The 14,141-nt window shown below is 32.3% G+C and overlaps 2 protein-coding genes across 3 annotated transcripts; one reads left to right on the top strand and one right to left on the bottom strand.

Moving 5' to 3' along the window:
- Positions 1 to 3,515: 3,515 nt before the first annotated feature.
- On the bottom strand, positions 3,516 to 4,904 carry LOC120201064 (protein yippee-like At4g27745). Of its 2 annotated transcripts, none has more exons than XM_039201748.1 (3): positions 4,828 to 4,904; positions 4,384 to 4,511; positions 3,516 to 3,829 (listed from the first exon to the last, which is right to left on the bottom strand). In XM_039201748.1, exons 2-3 carry the CDS (start codon positions 4,474 to 4,476, stop codon positions 3,602 to 3,604), a joined length of 321 nt encoding a protein of 106 aa, XP_039057679.1. In that variant the 5' UTR covers positions 4,477 to 4,511; positions 4,828 to 4,904; the 3' UTR covers positions 3,516 to 3,601. The 2 variants fall into 2 exon arrangements, with proteins under 2 accessions (XP_039057679.1, XP_039057680.1); XM_039201749.1 differs by lacking the exon at positions 4,828 to 4,904 and adding an exon at positions 4,613 to 4,752.
- Positions 4,905 to 9,372: 4,468 nt separating this feature from the next.
- Positions 9,373 to 13,469, top strand: LOC120201063 (RNA-binding protein 2-like). Its single transcript, XM_039201747.1, has 7 exons — positions 9,373 to 9,571; positions 10,768 to 10,883; positions 10,995 to 11,226; positions 11,311 to 11,372; positions 11,448 to 11,529; positions 12,996 to 13,115; positions 13,233 to 13,469. Exons 1-6 carry the CDS (start codon positions 9,475 to 9,477, stop codon positions 13,097 to 13,099), a joined length of 693 nt encoding a protein of 230 aa, XP_039057678.1. The 5' UTR covers positions 9,373 to 9,474; the 3' UTR covers positions 13,100 to 13,115; positions 13,233 to 13,469.
- The last annotated feature ends 672 nt before the right edge of the window (positions 13,470 to 14,141 follow it).

Below are 14,141 nucleotides of genomic sequence, written 5' to 3'. Positions count from 1 at the left end.
GTTGTTTTAATTAAATTTTTGTTTTAAAAAATCATTTAAAATAATATTATGTAATTTAACGAGACTAATTTTTATATAAACCTAAAATTTAAATAATTATATAATACTAATATAAAGCCAAATAACCAACCCCATCAGCATGGCGATTTTAAAAAAAATACCCTTAAAAGTTTTTTTCCTGTCAGACACAGTTTAGATTTTATTTCTTGATTTAACATTCTTTGTGTAAAAACGTCAATTTTATTTATTTATTTTTATGTGTGAAAAAAACTTTCTATATTAAAATCTTTATATATTCTTTTAAAAATTATTTTATAACTCGATAAATTTTGATTTTTGCATGAAATTACACAATACGTATAATCTATTAAAAGAAAACTTTGAGAGTAAGTATTTTAAAATATGAATAATTTTATAAAAATTTTATAATTAGTATTTCTTTTATAAAATGATAATGATGATAATAAATATTTTATAATTTAAAAAATTATAAATTTCATATATTTTTAAAAATTTATTAACTTTTAAAATTAATTGTTTAAAAATATAAAAAAATATTAAAATACAATTTTAATTATAATTTACTTTTGCAATAAAAGTCACTCTACTTTTGATTTTTTATGTGTGCACGTAGGCAATTATATTCAACATAAAAGAATTGAAAAATAAAGGAGTTCATACGCGGGAGAAAATGATGAGACAAAACAGTTTTTGTGAAGATTAAGCAGAAAAGAACAAATCTTTGATCGGATGTTTATTCGTGATACAGTTGAGTTAATATTTAGACAGCAGTTAAATAATTTTGAGTTATTGATTTTTTTGGGATGCTGACATTTTTTTAGTTATTTTAAATTATATTTTTAAAATTAAATTTTATAATTGTTAAATTTATGTATAGGATAAGATATTATCTATCACTTCTGGGCAATTAGTGGAACGATAAAGCCATGTTTCGTGACAAAAATAATAAGCGATTTTTAAGGATGTGTGACGAAAAATAATGATAATCCTTTGATTATACGATATTATTTTGTTAAATTTTATGATATTAAAAGTTATAAAATAATTTATTCAAAATATGATATTTCTTTGTTGAGTCATTCGACTATTAAAAGTTATAAAATCATCACCCAACTATCCATATATTTCAAACTAATCATTTTTCATTAAAAAATCGGTGATTGTTTGAGCTAGATGTTAATTTGTTTACTGAGATATGCTAAAATTTGATCATAAAATCTCAAACGACTATTATAAATCAATAAGAATGTTAATATTTTTTTTATCGAAAAATAATGAGTTTAGAACATATGAATAGTCGAGTTATCATTTTATAACTTTTAATAGTCAAATGACTCAACAAAGCAACATCATATAATTAGAGGACCATTTTATAACTGTTAATAATCGGAGGACTTAATAAAAAACACTCTATAATCAGGAGATTGTTTGTATATTTTATAAAAAGAAATACAATATTACGAATGTAATAAATGGTATTAGATATGAAACTAAAATATGTATTAAGAGCAGGGATATAAAGATTAAATTGATTAGTATTCAAATTTATAAGGGTTTAAAGAGTCATTAGACCTTAGAAGGTTAGAATGCATTAGGCATAGTTTTCTTAGATCCTTCGTAACTCTTATTTTTACTTTTAACACTTAGATGAGGTATATATGATGAATAACTGTGAAAATGGTTCGTGATTAAAACATTAGGAGATTAAGATGAAAGAAAATGTTACGTCATGGAAAGGTAAAATACATTAATCTCACATCAAAAAAAAATTATAAAGCTTAAAAGTAATATCTTCGTGAGACTCGATCCCACGACCTTAAGGTTTTTATTTTTTTTAGTCTCACTTTTTTACATTTGTAATTGAGGTTCTTATTTTTTTTCAATTCTACTTTTTTATTTTATAATTGAAGCCTCTAATTTTTTTCAATCTCACTTTTTACCTTTATAATTGAGATTCCTAATTTTTTTCAATCTTACTTTTATCTTTATAATTAATGACTCTAATTTTTCCAACCCTACTTTTTTACTTTTACTAGTTTAAGCCTTTAATTTCATCATTTTTCTAAAATTTATTAATGCAATATTAAATTAATTATTTACAGTAATAGAATATATTTTTGTTTTATAAAGATTTATTTTTTCAACTTCGCTTAAAGCCATTTTTTGAAAATCGGATCGGACTAGCCAGTTCAACCGGGAACCGTTGCCTAGTCTGGTTCAAACTAAACCGGTTTAACCGCTATTAGTGAATCGACCAGAATCGTTGAACCGTTCGAACCGGACCGGTTGAAAACCGGAAAAAACCGCTATTTTTTTAAATTAAACCAAACGACGTCGTTTGTTAAACGAGCCAAGTCGAACTCGAGTATTGCTGAGCTCGACTCAAACTTTAAAAGTAAGCTCAACTCGACTCAAACTCACGAACTAAAAATTATTAAGTTCAACTCGAACTCGAAATATAATATTGAAACTTGAACTCGAAAAGGCTTGAACTCAAAAAAAATTTAAAAGCTCGATTGAAGCCTAAAATTCGAGTTTGATTGAAGTGAAAGAATATTTTACTCTATGCTCACCAAAAGGCTCAATGATTTTGAATGTCAAATTACCTCTATTATTTATAGAAGTTAGTTGGGATGCTCTTCTATGTTTCTTAGCCATGTGGATTTTTTGTTCTCATATTTTTACTCTTTAGACTTTTGGGATGTTCTTCTAGCCCCAAATTTATTTTTTAATTATAATTATATAATTATATTTATTATTTAATATGTTTTATCTTAAATATTATGTTGTAGTTAATTTGAATCATTTTGTTTCACTTGATTTTATGGTTTTTAACTCATATATGTTATGACTTATTTTGAATATGATTTGTGATATACAAAATTATTTTTTATTAAATATTTTTGGTATTTTTATTTAATTTTTTAAATAATTATGACGTCGTCCGGTTCTTTTGACCGATCGAACTGGTTCGACCAGTTGAATCAGTGAACCAATAGCATGACCGGTTCACTAACCGGTTCGATTCTAAAAACCATGCTCAAAGCTCCGAAACATCCGAGACGGCTTTGCGCCGAGTCTTAAGGAGATGATTTCGAAAACCAATTCTTCTCAAAAGAAAAAGAAGCTACAAATGAAGTAGCCTAACATTGATGTCTGTCTGTGGTGTAAATAAAAATGCAAATGGTTTATTGTATCTGTCCTATTCATGCATGCACTAATACTTTCCGACGGAGTTCCACATGTGCCTAACATTGACATGACAGACCGTGACAAGTTACTACTCTACAAGTCTAATAAGGTACTCAAACTTATGACATTTATTAAACAAGCGGCCAGCTCCATCCGGATTAAGGATAATTGAAGTATTTAAATTCGACGAACAGTTAACAATACCATAACGCATCCTCCTGAATTTTTAGTAATGTTGAGAATGCAAGGTTCCAAACAAATAACAAATTCCCGACTGGGGCGACAAGTTTTTTTTTTTTTTGGTACAAGATGAACGTCTGAGCATGGATAACAATTACATCAAACACAGGAATGAATGGAATCAGAACCTTTAAAATGGTGCGGGGTGTTACCAATCCTCCTTTACTATCTTCGCCTTCTCGAGTATGAATTTCCCTTCCTTGTACTTCTGTGATGCCTCGTAAGCTCGCTCGTATTTCCAACCTAAAACCTGGTGGCAATCAGCACAGTAAACATCAGCCACGGTGTGGAGACCGGTTAAGAGATGCCTGTCTTCTTTCGGTCCGACGGTTATATTCATTGCGTGCGAGAACAAAAATGCCCGGCCATTTCTTCCCTATAAGAACAAAAGAATGTGGGACAAAAGTCCCCTAAGATCCTTTTCATTGATCATATATGAAACTAATTTAAACTTCAACGATGTTCGAATTTAATTCATATTGATATAAGATGTTGCAATATATCCGTATCCAGAACTCGCATTGGTATGGAGATACCCTGCAAGACCTCCTAATACATGGAGCATGCTTGTATTCAACATACACCTAAATTCCAATAACATGATATAAATACATATTTACGACATTATTATGGGATAGGGTCAAGCATAGGTCTGGCAATGAGTTGTGTTACTTGAGTTTTCGACTACTGACCCAAAAAGATATCATGTCAGAGAATCCAATCTCACCTTTTACAAAATTCGACTAGAACTCAATTTTTTTATTAAAAAGAACCCAATATTATCGAGTTGAGTGAGATTGAAACTCATAAGATTCGGATCAAATTACCTTCCTAATCAAGCATATTACCGTATCTATATTCGACCCCCACGTAACATAGGTTCTAATGACCATATGAAGAAAAATATAGCTTATGAAAACACAAATTAACCTGGAAACACTTGGAAATTATATCATCGTGGAGAGAAACGCGGTTTCGACAATTCGAGCAGCTGTACAGTCGTGGGCCCAATGATTCCGCCATTGATCAACAACTTTCAAGCTTCAACACCCTCGACGCTGATACAGTATCCAAATCACAACCAGTGAACCAAAAGGAAACAAAACCAATTTCAAGTAAAAAAAAAAGGAAAAAAGCCAGAAAAGATTATAATCTTCACCTAAAACACAGCAATAATAGATTGATAAAATAAAATTTGAAGTATTTGCGTGCAAGATTAAACCAAAGTGGATCACAAAGATTCCATGGATTTTGATTAAACAAATGGGTGAGTGATAAAGACAGGATTTGTGGGATATTTCACTGGTTAATCAGAAATTTTCAACATAAGAATCTTTCAGAGAAGGATTAACAGGGTTTATTAACATCATTGACCTGATTTTCGAGGGTGAAAGTTTGGATTCATTGAATGAGAACATTGGGTCTTTTAAAAAGAGGATTTTGATTTGATTTTTTGAGTCAAGATGACGGAGGGTACTGTTGTTTGTTATTGAAGATAAAGCGGGTGTGGCGGTAGTTGAAGTTACACACGCGCCTGATATAGAGCGTGATGTGCTCATACGTCGGTTCCCATTGTCGTTTGAAGGTGAGGTCCGCTTTGCTTGCTTCAAGCTTAAACATCCTTTGTGATGCTGAGACGTGACAGAAGGCGCGTGAAGTTAAGGCTGTTGTTTCGAGGAAGTTTACATTCGTTGTGGTCTTTTGTCCCAGACTATAATTTTGGTCTTCCTACTTCTCAGTTTAAAATTTTAATTAGATAAAAAGTTAGAGATGATTTCCTTATAATTATCATAACCGTCTATTATAATTTAAATAACATAACCAATTATCACTATATCAACAATTATTTGATATATTATTACGGATTAACATGTAATTACAAATATAATTGAGAATCTTTAGAATATAATATATTGTAATCATTCTAAATTAATAAAAAGTTTAATTATATATACTTGTTGATGATAATAAGTTTGACTCATCAATTGTTAATGATTAATTCTTTTTAATTTAGACAAAAAGTCACAATTGATAAAAAAAAAGATTGTTGACTTATATATAAATATAGAAGAAGGTTGGTAATCATGAGAAAGAGAAAGAATAATACTCAAGGAAGGTCGATCACGATAATCTACGGTTCATTTTCGTTAACGATTAACATTTTTAATTTGGACAAAGAATTATAATCGGTGAGAGAACGGATATTAACCGATGTATGGATAAAATGAAAGAGGACCCGAGGGGTTTGCAGTCGCTCCTATTTTATATTTTCTATTGATAATATGTCGACATACAAATTAAATATTGTAATTAGATTTTGAATTTTGTCTGACGTATCACATGAATTGTCAGAGATCTTATCTATGTACTCTAGTTGATTAGAAACATATGTCCATGGGACATAAGTTAGTCATAGGCTCTAATAGATGGAGAAGTTTGTCTAAAGATTTTGGTGGATGGATAGTTGATCATTTCAACGAGTTTTACCTAATAAATTTAAAGATTTTCGGATAAGGTATAACAGGAACGAAGATATTATTGATATAAATATGCTGGATAAATATTTTTTATTTAGGACCGCACTTGCACCGGTTATTATCTGCCCGCCGTATTTGGGACCCAACAGTACGTTCATTGCATGTTGGAACATATAAGCTTCCCCTGATTTTGCCTGTTAATCAAATCAAAAAAGAAAAGCAAAGGTTTTACTATGAACTTCTTCGACAGAAGATCCTCGACAAGAGCAAGGGGATTTCGGCAGTCCATTAATGTCCACTGAAGCTAGCTAGCTATAAAATAAAAACACATTAAAATTTAACTTAAAAAAAACAATCCGATAAGTGAAGTTAAACATACATGAGAAGATTGTATGGTGAAATTCCCAGTTCTGCAACTGAGAGGATATGAAGAAACATGTTGGGTCGGGGGCTGTTTAAATAGGGCTACAAGTCAAAAGTTTATTAGAAAAATAGAACAAGGGAAGATCATCGTCATGGGACTAAGTTTTGTTTAAAGATACAGCACTGACCGAGGCTTATAGTTCAAAGATTTAGTATGACTTGTAACTGAAAGCAGCTTGGATCATCCACTTATTATAGTATTTTTATTTTTGTCAACCAATTTTTTTAAATTATCCTTAATATTATATTTTTCTGTTTCGGTTATCAACCATTAATTTTTTTTAACAAAAACGATGACATCTTTGATAATTTGGAGGTCTCTACGGAAGCTGCTCTCAACCTAGTGTTGGGGATAGCCTATTATCTTATCTCCCCCTTACATCATTACATATGAGACAAGGGATAACCATTTGATGATATCTTTGATATAACAATAATTTTAATCTTAAAATTTATATATTTTATTGATTAAATCTTAATGTGATTAATATTTACAATTTAAACTAAACTAAACTAAAATGATTTTGATTTTATTTAATATTTTAATGTCATCTATGTAGCCAAAACTACGTTATTTTGTGCCTATTCACTTAGGTGGTGTTTGTTTTTGAAGAGGTAAAAGCTCTGCAGTCTGCGAACCACATCTGTAGACATCTACAGCAGAAGAGGTGGACCAAAAGTCTGCAGTCTGTAGTCTGCAAGAAGAAGACTGTTTTTTTTAACGTTTGCAGACTGCTAAAATAAACTGATTTTTTAAACTTAAAACAGTTTTGTAATCCTAAAATTTAAATAATTTTAGTTTTATAATACTGAAATTTAAATAATCCATACAACTACAATAATAATTTTTTTAAAATAAATCAATTCATATTTTAAAATAAATCAATCCATATTTTAAAATAAATCAATCCATATTTTAAAATAAAATTTTTCATATTTTAAAATAAATCAATTCATATTTTAAAATAAATTTTTTCATATTTTAAAATAAATCAATCCATATTTTAAAATAAATCAATCCATATTTTAAAATAAATCAATCAATATTTTAAAATAAATTTTTTCCATATTTTAAAATAAATCAATCCATATTTTAAAATAATTTTTTTCATATTTTAAAATAAATCAATCCATATTTTAAAATAAATCAATCCATATTTTAAAATAAATAAATATATTTTAAAATAAATTTTAAAATAGATTTAAATGATTTTAATTTTCATGCAGACCTTTGAAGACATAAAATCATGTCTGCACCAAGAAGAGCTCGCGCAGACGTTTGAAGATTTTCTGTCTTCTAAAAAACAAACGGTCTGCGAAGCCTAATGTCTGCGCGGCACAGACATAAGATGTTTGAAGAGGTTGCACAGTGAAAACAAACTAAGCCTTAATCGTGTATGATAATTTCTGCAACGAAAAAAAGTAACAACAACAACAAAACACTATTTTCATATACAATTAGGTAAGGGGAGGTAGGGTAGTAGGCTGCCTCCAACGCCAGGTTGAGAGCAGCTTCCGTGGAAGACCTCCGACAGTCAGAAAATTAAAAATAAAGATAAAATACAATGCATATAAATAAATACCTAATTGAACAGTCTTCATATGCGCGTCTAAATGAGAAGTAATCCCTGCAAATCAATCTCTGCGTAAAAATCTTTGCATATAGACAGAAACGTAAGACCCGACTAAATTTAAAAGGAGAAAACATGAAGAGAATGATACACAGAAGTCAGCGATAGCAAGCTACGAGAAGTAATATAGTCAAATGGGTAAAAACCTAAACTAAGGCAACACTACTACGATACCCTAGTTCTAAGCCTTCATAAATTCCAATGGCAGAAACGTATAAAAAATAAAGTCATGAAAATTACTACAAAGGCGTTAAAAAGAAAACAGAGATGTTACACCCTATGGTTGTGACCCACACTACTCGGCTACCCTGGTCTTAAGTCTCCATACTTTCCTATCAGAGGTCATGTTCTCGGTAAAGGCTAAATCCTTCAAATCAGATCTCAAGCAATCTACTCATTCCTCTTTGGTCGTCCTCTCCTTCTGGCACCGTCGATTGTAATTGACTCTACCCTCCTGACCGTATCCAGCGGTTGTCGCTAAGGACATGCCCAAACTACCGTAGTCTTCCCTCCTTCAATTTTTTGGATACAGATATTACCCCCAAGGACATCCTAATTGCAGAGTTTGATGTCATGTCCCACAGAGTCCTACCACATGCCCATTGAAGCATTCTCATTTCTGCGGCCTCCATCCTCCTTACGTGATCCTTCTTGATTGCCCAACATTCTGATCCATACAGCAGCACTGGTCTTATTGTCATTCTATAAAATTTTCCTTTAAGTTTTAGAGACACTTTTTTGTTACACAAAACTCTAGTAGCAGCCCTCCACTTTAGTCATCCCGCCTTTATACAGTGTGTAACGTCATTATCTACACCTCATCTTTATGTATCATAAATAATATTAGTTTGAAGAGAAAAAGTAAAGGAATTATTGTTATTTATGAAACTCTCATGTTCGAGTATCATTATGTCAATGATATAAACATTTAATGTTAAATGGTCGAAAGTTATCTTTAAACAAATATTATCTTGTATTTACTTAGAAAATAAATTATAAAAAGTATAATAATTATGTAAAAGGATTATATAACAATTGATAAGTGGTTGTAAATTATAAATTTTAACGCAATTATGACAAATATTAAGAAGTGATAATAATTTAAGCAAATTGATAATCTTTTTACGTAATTTGGCAATTTCAGAGATTATTACATAAATTAATAACAATTTACGTAATTTTAATATTAATTTAATAATCTTTTACATAATTGGTGTGAAATTATTATTATTATTTTAGAAATTGAGATAAAGTGAAGTAAAAGATAAGCGTTTACTACCTTTTATAAAAACTCGAGTTTTGCCTTCAAAAAGGTGTTTGTCAGTTACATTTTGGCTTTGGCCTGGTTCACAGTTATTTATATTTTCTCTTCTGAAACTGTTGTTTAATACGGCGCGGTTTACTTCTTTTTCTTAAACGTTTGTTTTTGCTTAAAACTTATCTGTGCTTTCTCACTCTTTTCATTGTATCTAAGCTAAAAGACTAGAACCATGGCCAATTCTTATTGGAGGTATAGCAACTCTCGCCAACCTCCGCCGTCCACCTCAATCCCTCCTTTCGTAGGCAAACGCACTCGCTCCGATTATGGTAATTTCAGCTTTTCTCTTGTTTTTTTTTTTTACATTTTAACCCGTACATTTTTTTAATATCTTATCATTTAGGGTTTCATGTTTTCGTGTTGCGAATCTCAATTAGGTTCGGTAACAGGGATAGGTAAAAAAAAAGAAAAGTATTTTTTTCTGATATGTTCTTGTTTTACTCTAAGCTGAAAAGTCATTTTTTTAATCCTGGTCAAAATTTCAACTTTTAATGCATTATTGAATTCAAATTTCCTTGCTTGAAGTAATTTTTAATCTCAGCGTCGCTTGTCGTTGTGTATTGATCTTTTTCATGATATATTTGGCTAATTGCTTGCTTACAATAACTGAAATTTAACATAATTGGCTTGTGTTTCCATGATTGCATTTGCAGTAGGTTCTTGTCTCACCATCGATCGTTGCTGTGTAATTGATCTTTTTCAGGATATATTTCACTAATTGCCTGCTTAAAATATCTGAAACCTAGCATAATTGGCTTGCATTTCCATGATTACATTCGCAATAAGTTCATGTTTCAGCATGGGTGATTATTCATAATGATGTATTTAGAAGCTTGATAGACGTTTCGTAAATTTTCAGTTAGCAGTGAGCGGGAAAGCTTAATTATTTTTAGCTATTATGATATTCCCAGATAGTCGGGAATACTGGAAAACTGCTGGTTGGTTGAATGGTTTTGATTTTACATGTCTTAACGCAATGCCGGTCTTTTTTAGTAACGGATGTCTTTTTTTGTCGGTACCTTGCTAATATAACAAGTTTTTGGATTTACTGATTGTTGCTATCTGACTGCTTGATGTCTCCTTTGTCAGTTCTATATTTAATGACGAAACGAGCATACCGCTTTGTGTAGTTATGGATTTATTAACATATGAAACCTTAAATGATAAACTATTTGGTGATTATCTGGCTTAATTGATATGCTGTTTGTACTTGCACAGTTTGTGTTTGCTTGGAAACTTTGTTGTGGATTTTATGATTCTTGGTACCCTTTTAGCAGGTTCACTAGTTTGCTCTAATTGTTACCATCAAAAGTTTGAGGAGCTCAGCACTCTTTTGTTCTTCATTCCTTAATGTGGTTTTTTTTTTTAGCCTTTGGATAGGATTAGTATGTGCTCCTTCTCAGCCCATCTTATCCCTTCTTCTTTTCTTGGTTGTTTGCTGGCTGAAGTGTGCTTAATCTTGTAGTCTCAGGCGGCCATGAGCTTTCTAGTTATTATTCACAGGATGATGGAGGAGCAATGCGGGTAACTGGAGATGGTGACTTCATTGGAGCATCTTATGATCGTTACCTTCACGGCACGGTATTGAACTAGTAGTTTCTTTTTGGTGTATGTGTGTGTGATTAAGGTTCAAAGTTTTTATCCTTTTCATTATTATATAAGTGGAGTTAATAAATGAAAACATCCTGCCAGCAACTGTCATCATTTAGTGGGTCTGCAAGACCAATGAGCGGGGGAATGCCTCGCCATTCTGTTGATGATCCCCATATGGTGGGTATCGGTGGTGTTGATCCTGAGCCAACAATAAAAGATAGGACATTAAGATTTGGCAGTGGAAGGCCCGAACCTTCTCTTCCTCCTGATGCATCCAGCACTCTCTATGTAGAGGGATTGCCTTCGGATTGTACGCGCCGAGAAGTTTCTCGTATCCTGATTGGATGTAATTTTCACTTCGGCGTTTTATTTTTCAATTTTCCTCTTTAGTTTTATTCCTTTACTTCGTTGACAGATATTTTCCGCCCCTTTGTTGGGTACAAGGAAGTGAGACTTGTAACCAAAGAACCTAGATATGTAAGTTTATTTATTTATTTTTATCTTGACTTCAGATTAAATATATAGTACATCGATAATTCATGATTTGTGCAGCCTGGAGGAGATCCGATAAAACTTTGTTTTGTTGATTTTCTAAGCCCTTCTCATGCTGCCACTTCAAAGGATGCTTTACAAGGTTAGCCTGACAAGGATTTTCCGGTCTCCTATATTTTGTGGATCAAGTTATATTTCGTGGATGTTATTTTTTATACTGTAAATGAAGGCACTGACACACCCCATCACCCATGCATGAACTAGTAAAACACAGAATAGGGGCAAGCAGGCTAATGTGACCTTGGGAAGACCCACCTTCAGTAACACCCTGTTTGGTTTTGCTTTCTCCCTCTCCCTTCCCCCCTCCTTTGCCCATTTTTTTCTTCCACGTGAGGTTTTGAGAAAGGTTTAATTCTTTCTAAGGGTGATCAGATTGTAGCAAGATTTCTTTTCAAAGGGATGGCTAAGTTTAATATAAAAAATTCACTTGGGTCATTTATTCCAATTTTTTAACTTGTTTATGTCTGCTTGTTTCTTAACTTTCATTTGCAAAGAAAGACTGATTAGAACCATAAAATCAATGATATATGTGCTATGAAGGGATAGTTTAAACAAACAAAAAAATCAAAAGAATCTCAGCTATTCTTATTCCATTACAATCTTAGGTTTTACTTTTTCATTCATTTTGGGGGTTTCTCAGATTTTTCTCTGGTTAAAATTATAACATACAACCTAACTCTCAAGGTTACCTATTCAAACAAGTCATAATTCATCAGCATGTACGTTTGGCATCCTGTGATTTCAAGGAAAATTTTCAGTACATACTTTATATCAGCAAGTTAACAGGATAGCTATGTCTTCACAATCTGCTCTGCAATGTGATCTTGGATTTTTGGAGGAACCTTTCGGTTCGTTCTGCATTGACTTTGAATTTCTTCATGTCATTTGATTGTAGCAGATATACTGATCGAAATTTGCAAGAAAATCAAGTATGCTTGCCTCCTACATTAGTTAGATCCTCCAAGATTCTGTACCTTAATATGACTTTATGCTTCTCCAGTCCTAAAGCTTAACCGGTCGTCTTTCTTGTACTGGTTGCGTTAGATTCTCCTCTGTTAGATCCTCAACTGGTTGCATCGACCTACTGTGAGACCAAGTATTTGTTTTTCTCGTTTACTTTACTCTGTGTGATCTTGCTAACATCGCAATTAAATATCGGTTTATTATGGGCCTCGTCTCGCCTTTTCCCAATTCCCATTGCCATGTCAAGACCATAACATAAAATTAATCAGGTAAAGAAAACAGTTTAATGCAGAATATTTCACAGTTTTGCCTTCTATTTTACGTACAAATAAAAGCGTGGCAGTTAGCTTTCTGAAACCTAGCTTGTCTTTCCCTAGTCGTGTTTGTTTGCTTCCATTCATTGATACAGGGAATGTGCTGGATCATTGCGTCATAGTTAGGATTCTGAGAAAGTAAACCGTTATCGGTAGAATTTAATCATTGAAGTAATGTTTGCTTCTTACCGTGTGTGGGTCATGAAACCTTCTTCCCGCTTTTGAAGCATGGCAAGTTGTGCGGTATAAATAGTTAAGCTCGATTTTGCAGGTTATATATTCAATGAGCATGGCCATGACTCTGTCAAACTAAGGTTGCAATTTGCTCGCCACCCTGGTGCAAGGGTAGGTGGCGGGCATCGTGGCAAGCGCTGAGTTGTTCGATCTGCAGGTGATTGACGCTTATTTTATCCAGTCAACGTTTCCTATTAATGGTCATTAGGTATTATAAGAAATTTCGTGTAAAACAATTGACGACGTTTAATTGTGGAACGGCACTTCTCTGTAGGATTTGCTTGAATATGGGAGGTTTTGATAACGAGGGATGGTAAAAAAGCCTTGTGATTTCTCGAGAACTATGCCAGTCTTGATATGGTCGCTTTTATTAGGATGAACGTTTTAGTTGTTTAGTTTTCGATACTTTGAGGACAATCGCTAGATATTTTAAGAGTGTTTCTCTTTCTGGTAGAAAGCAGCGAACTGTATTTGGTTTTATTATTTGAAACGACTTCATGTGCATTTCACCTAATTCTTTCATACTTGTTTATGTTTGCAATTGGGAGTCATGGTTTGGAAATATTTGACTAACGGTAGACCTGCAGTGAAATAGCTTCATGTATTTCATTTTTGTCAAAATTATTCCGCAGTTCGGTTCCCATCTCTCCCTCTATGAAGTTCGAATAAAAAGAATGAACGAAAAAAATAAAGAAAAGGAGACAAGAACCTTTCCTGCTCTTATTTCTGATAGACGCCTCCTTCTTAGGGATTATTATTTCCCATCTATATGCGGGAGGGAAGATTTAAAGCATTTTCTTTTGGCACCCAGCAAAAAACTCGATCATAGTCTTTACCAGTAGGTGGTAGGTGTATATATATATATTTTACCTGTTGGTGGTAGTTAGCAGTGCAAGAAATACTTCTAATACGATGCAGTTCCGAGTTCTCCGAGTTCATTGTGGATGTAATATGTAAGCGTGGACTTTGTGGTGAAGTACTTTCGCTGTATTTTAAGCTTGCCGGCATAGGTTGGGCAGTTATTGTAGATGTGATTATTTCTTTTTGGATTGCAAGATGAAGCTGTTTGGATGTTTTGAGAAAAATACAGTACCATATTCTTATCTTTTGAAGATTCGATCGGGTAACCAAAATTCGTACTATTTGTAGTTGCCAATCGTTTTACGGGAATACATGTTCTTTT

The sequence above is a fragment of the Hibiscus syriacus genome, unplaced genomic scaffold, assembly GCF_006381635.1.
Source record: "Hibiscus syriacus cultivar Baekdansim isolate YM2019G1 unplaced genomic scaffold, ASM638163v2 tig00006858_pilon, whole genome shotgun sequence".
Lineage (NCBI taxonomy): Eukaryota > Viridiplantae > Streptophyta > Magnoliopsida > Malvales > Malvaceae > Hibiscus > Hibiscus syriacus.
Note: the sequence above shows the minus strand (reverse complement) of the source record. Positions and strands in the feature narration are given on the sequence as shown.

Coding starts and splice junctions, on each gene's coding strand:
- LOC120201064 (XM_039201748.1), bottom strand. CDS start 4,476: ATGGCGGAATCATTGGGCCCACGACTGTACAGCTGCTCGAATTGTCGA. Junction 3,830..4,383: donor TAATTTCCAAGTGTTTCCAG/GTTAATTTGTGT, acceptor TTGTTCTTATAG/GGAAGAAATGGCCGGGCATT.
- LOC120201063 (XM_039201747.1), top strand. CDS start 9,475: ATGGCCAATTCTTATTGGAGGTATAGCAACTCTCGCCAACCTCCGCCG. Junction 10,884..10,994: donor ATCGTTACCTTCACGGCACG/GTATTGAACTAG, acceptor ACATCCTGCCAG/CAACTGTCATCATTTAGTGG. Junction 11,373..11,447: donor TAACCAAAGAACCTAGATAT/GTAAGTTTATTT, acceptor TGATTTGTGCAG/CCTGGAGGAGATCCGATAAA.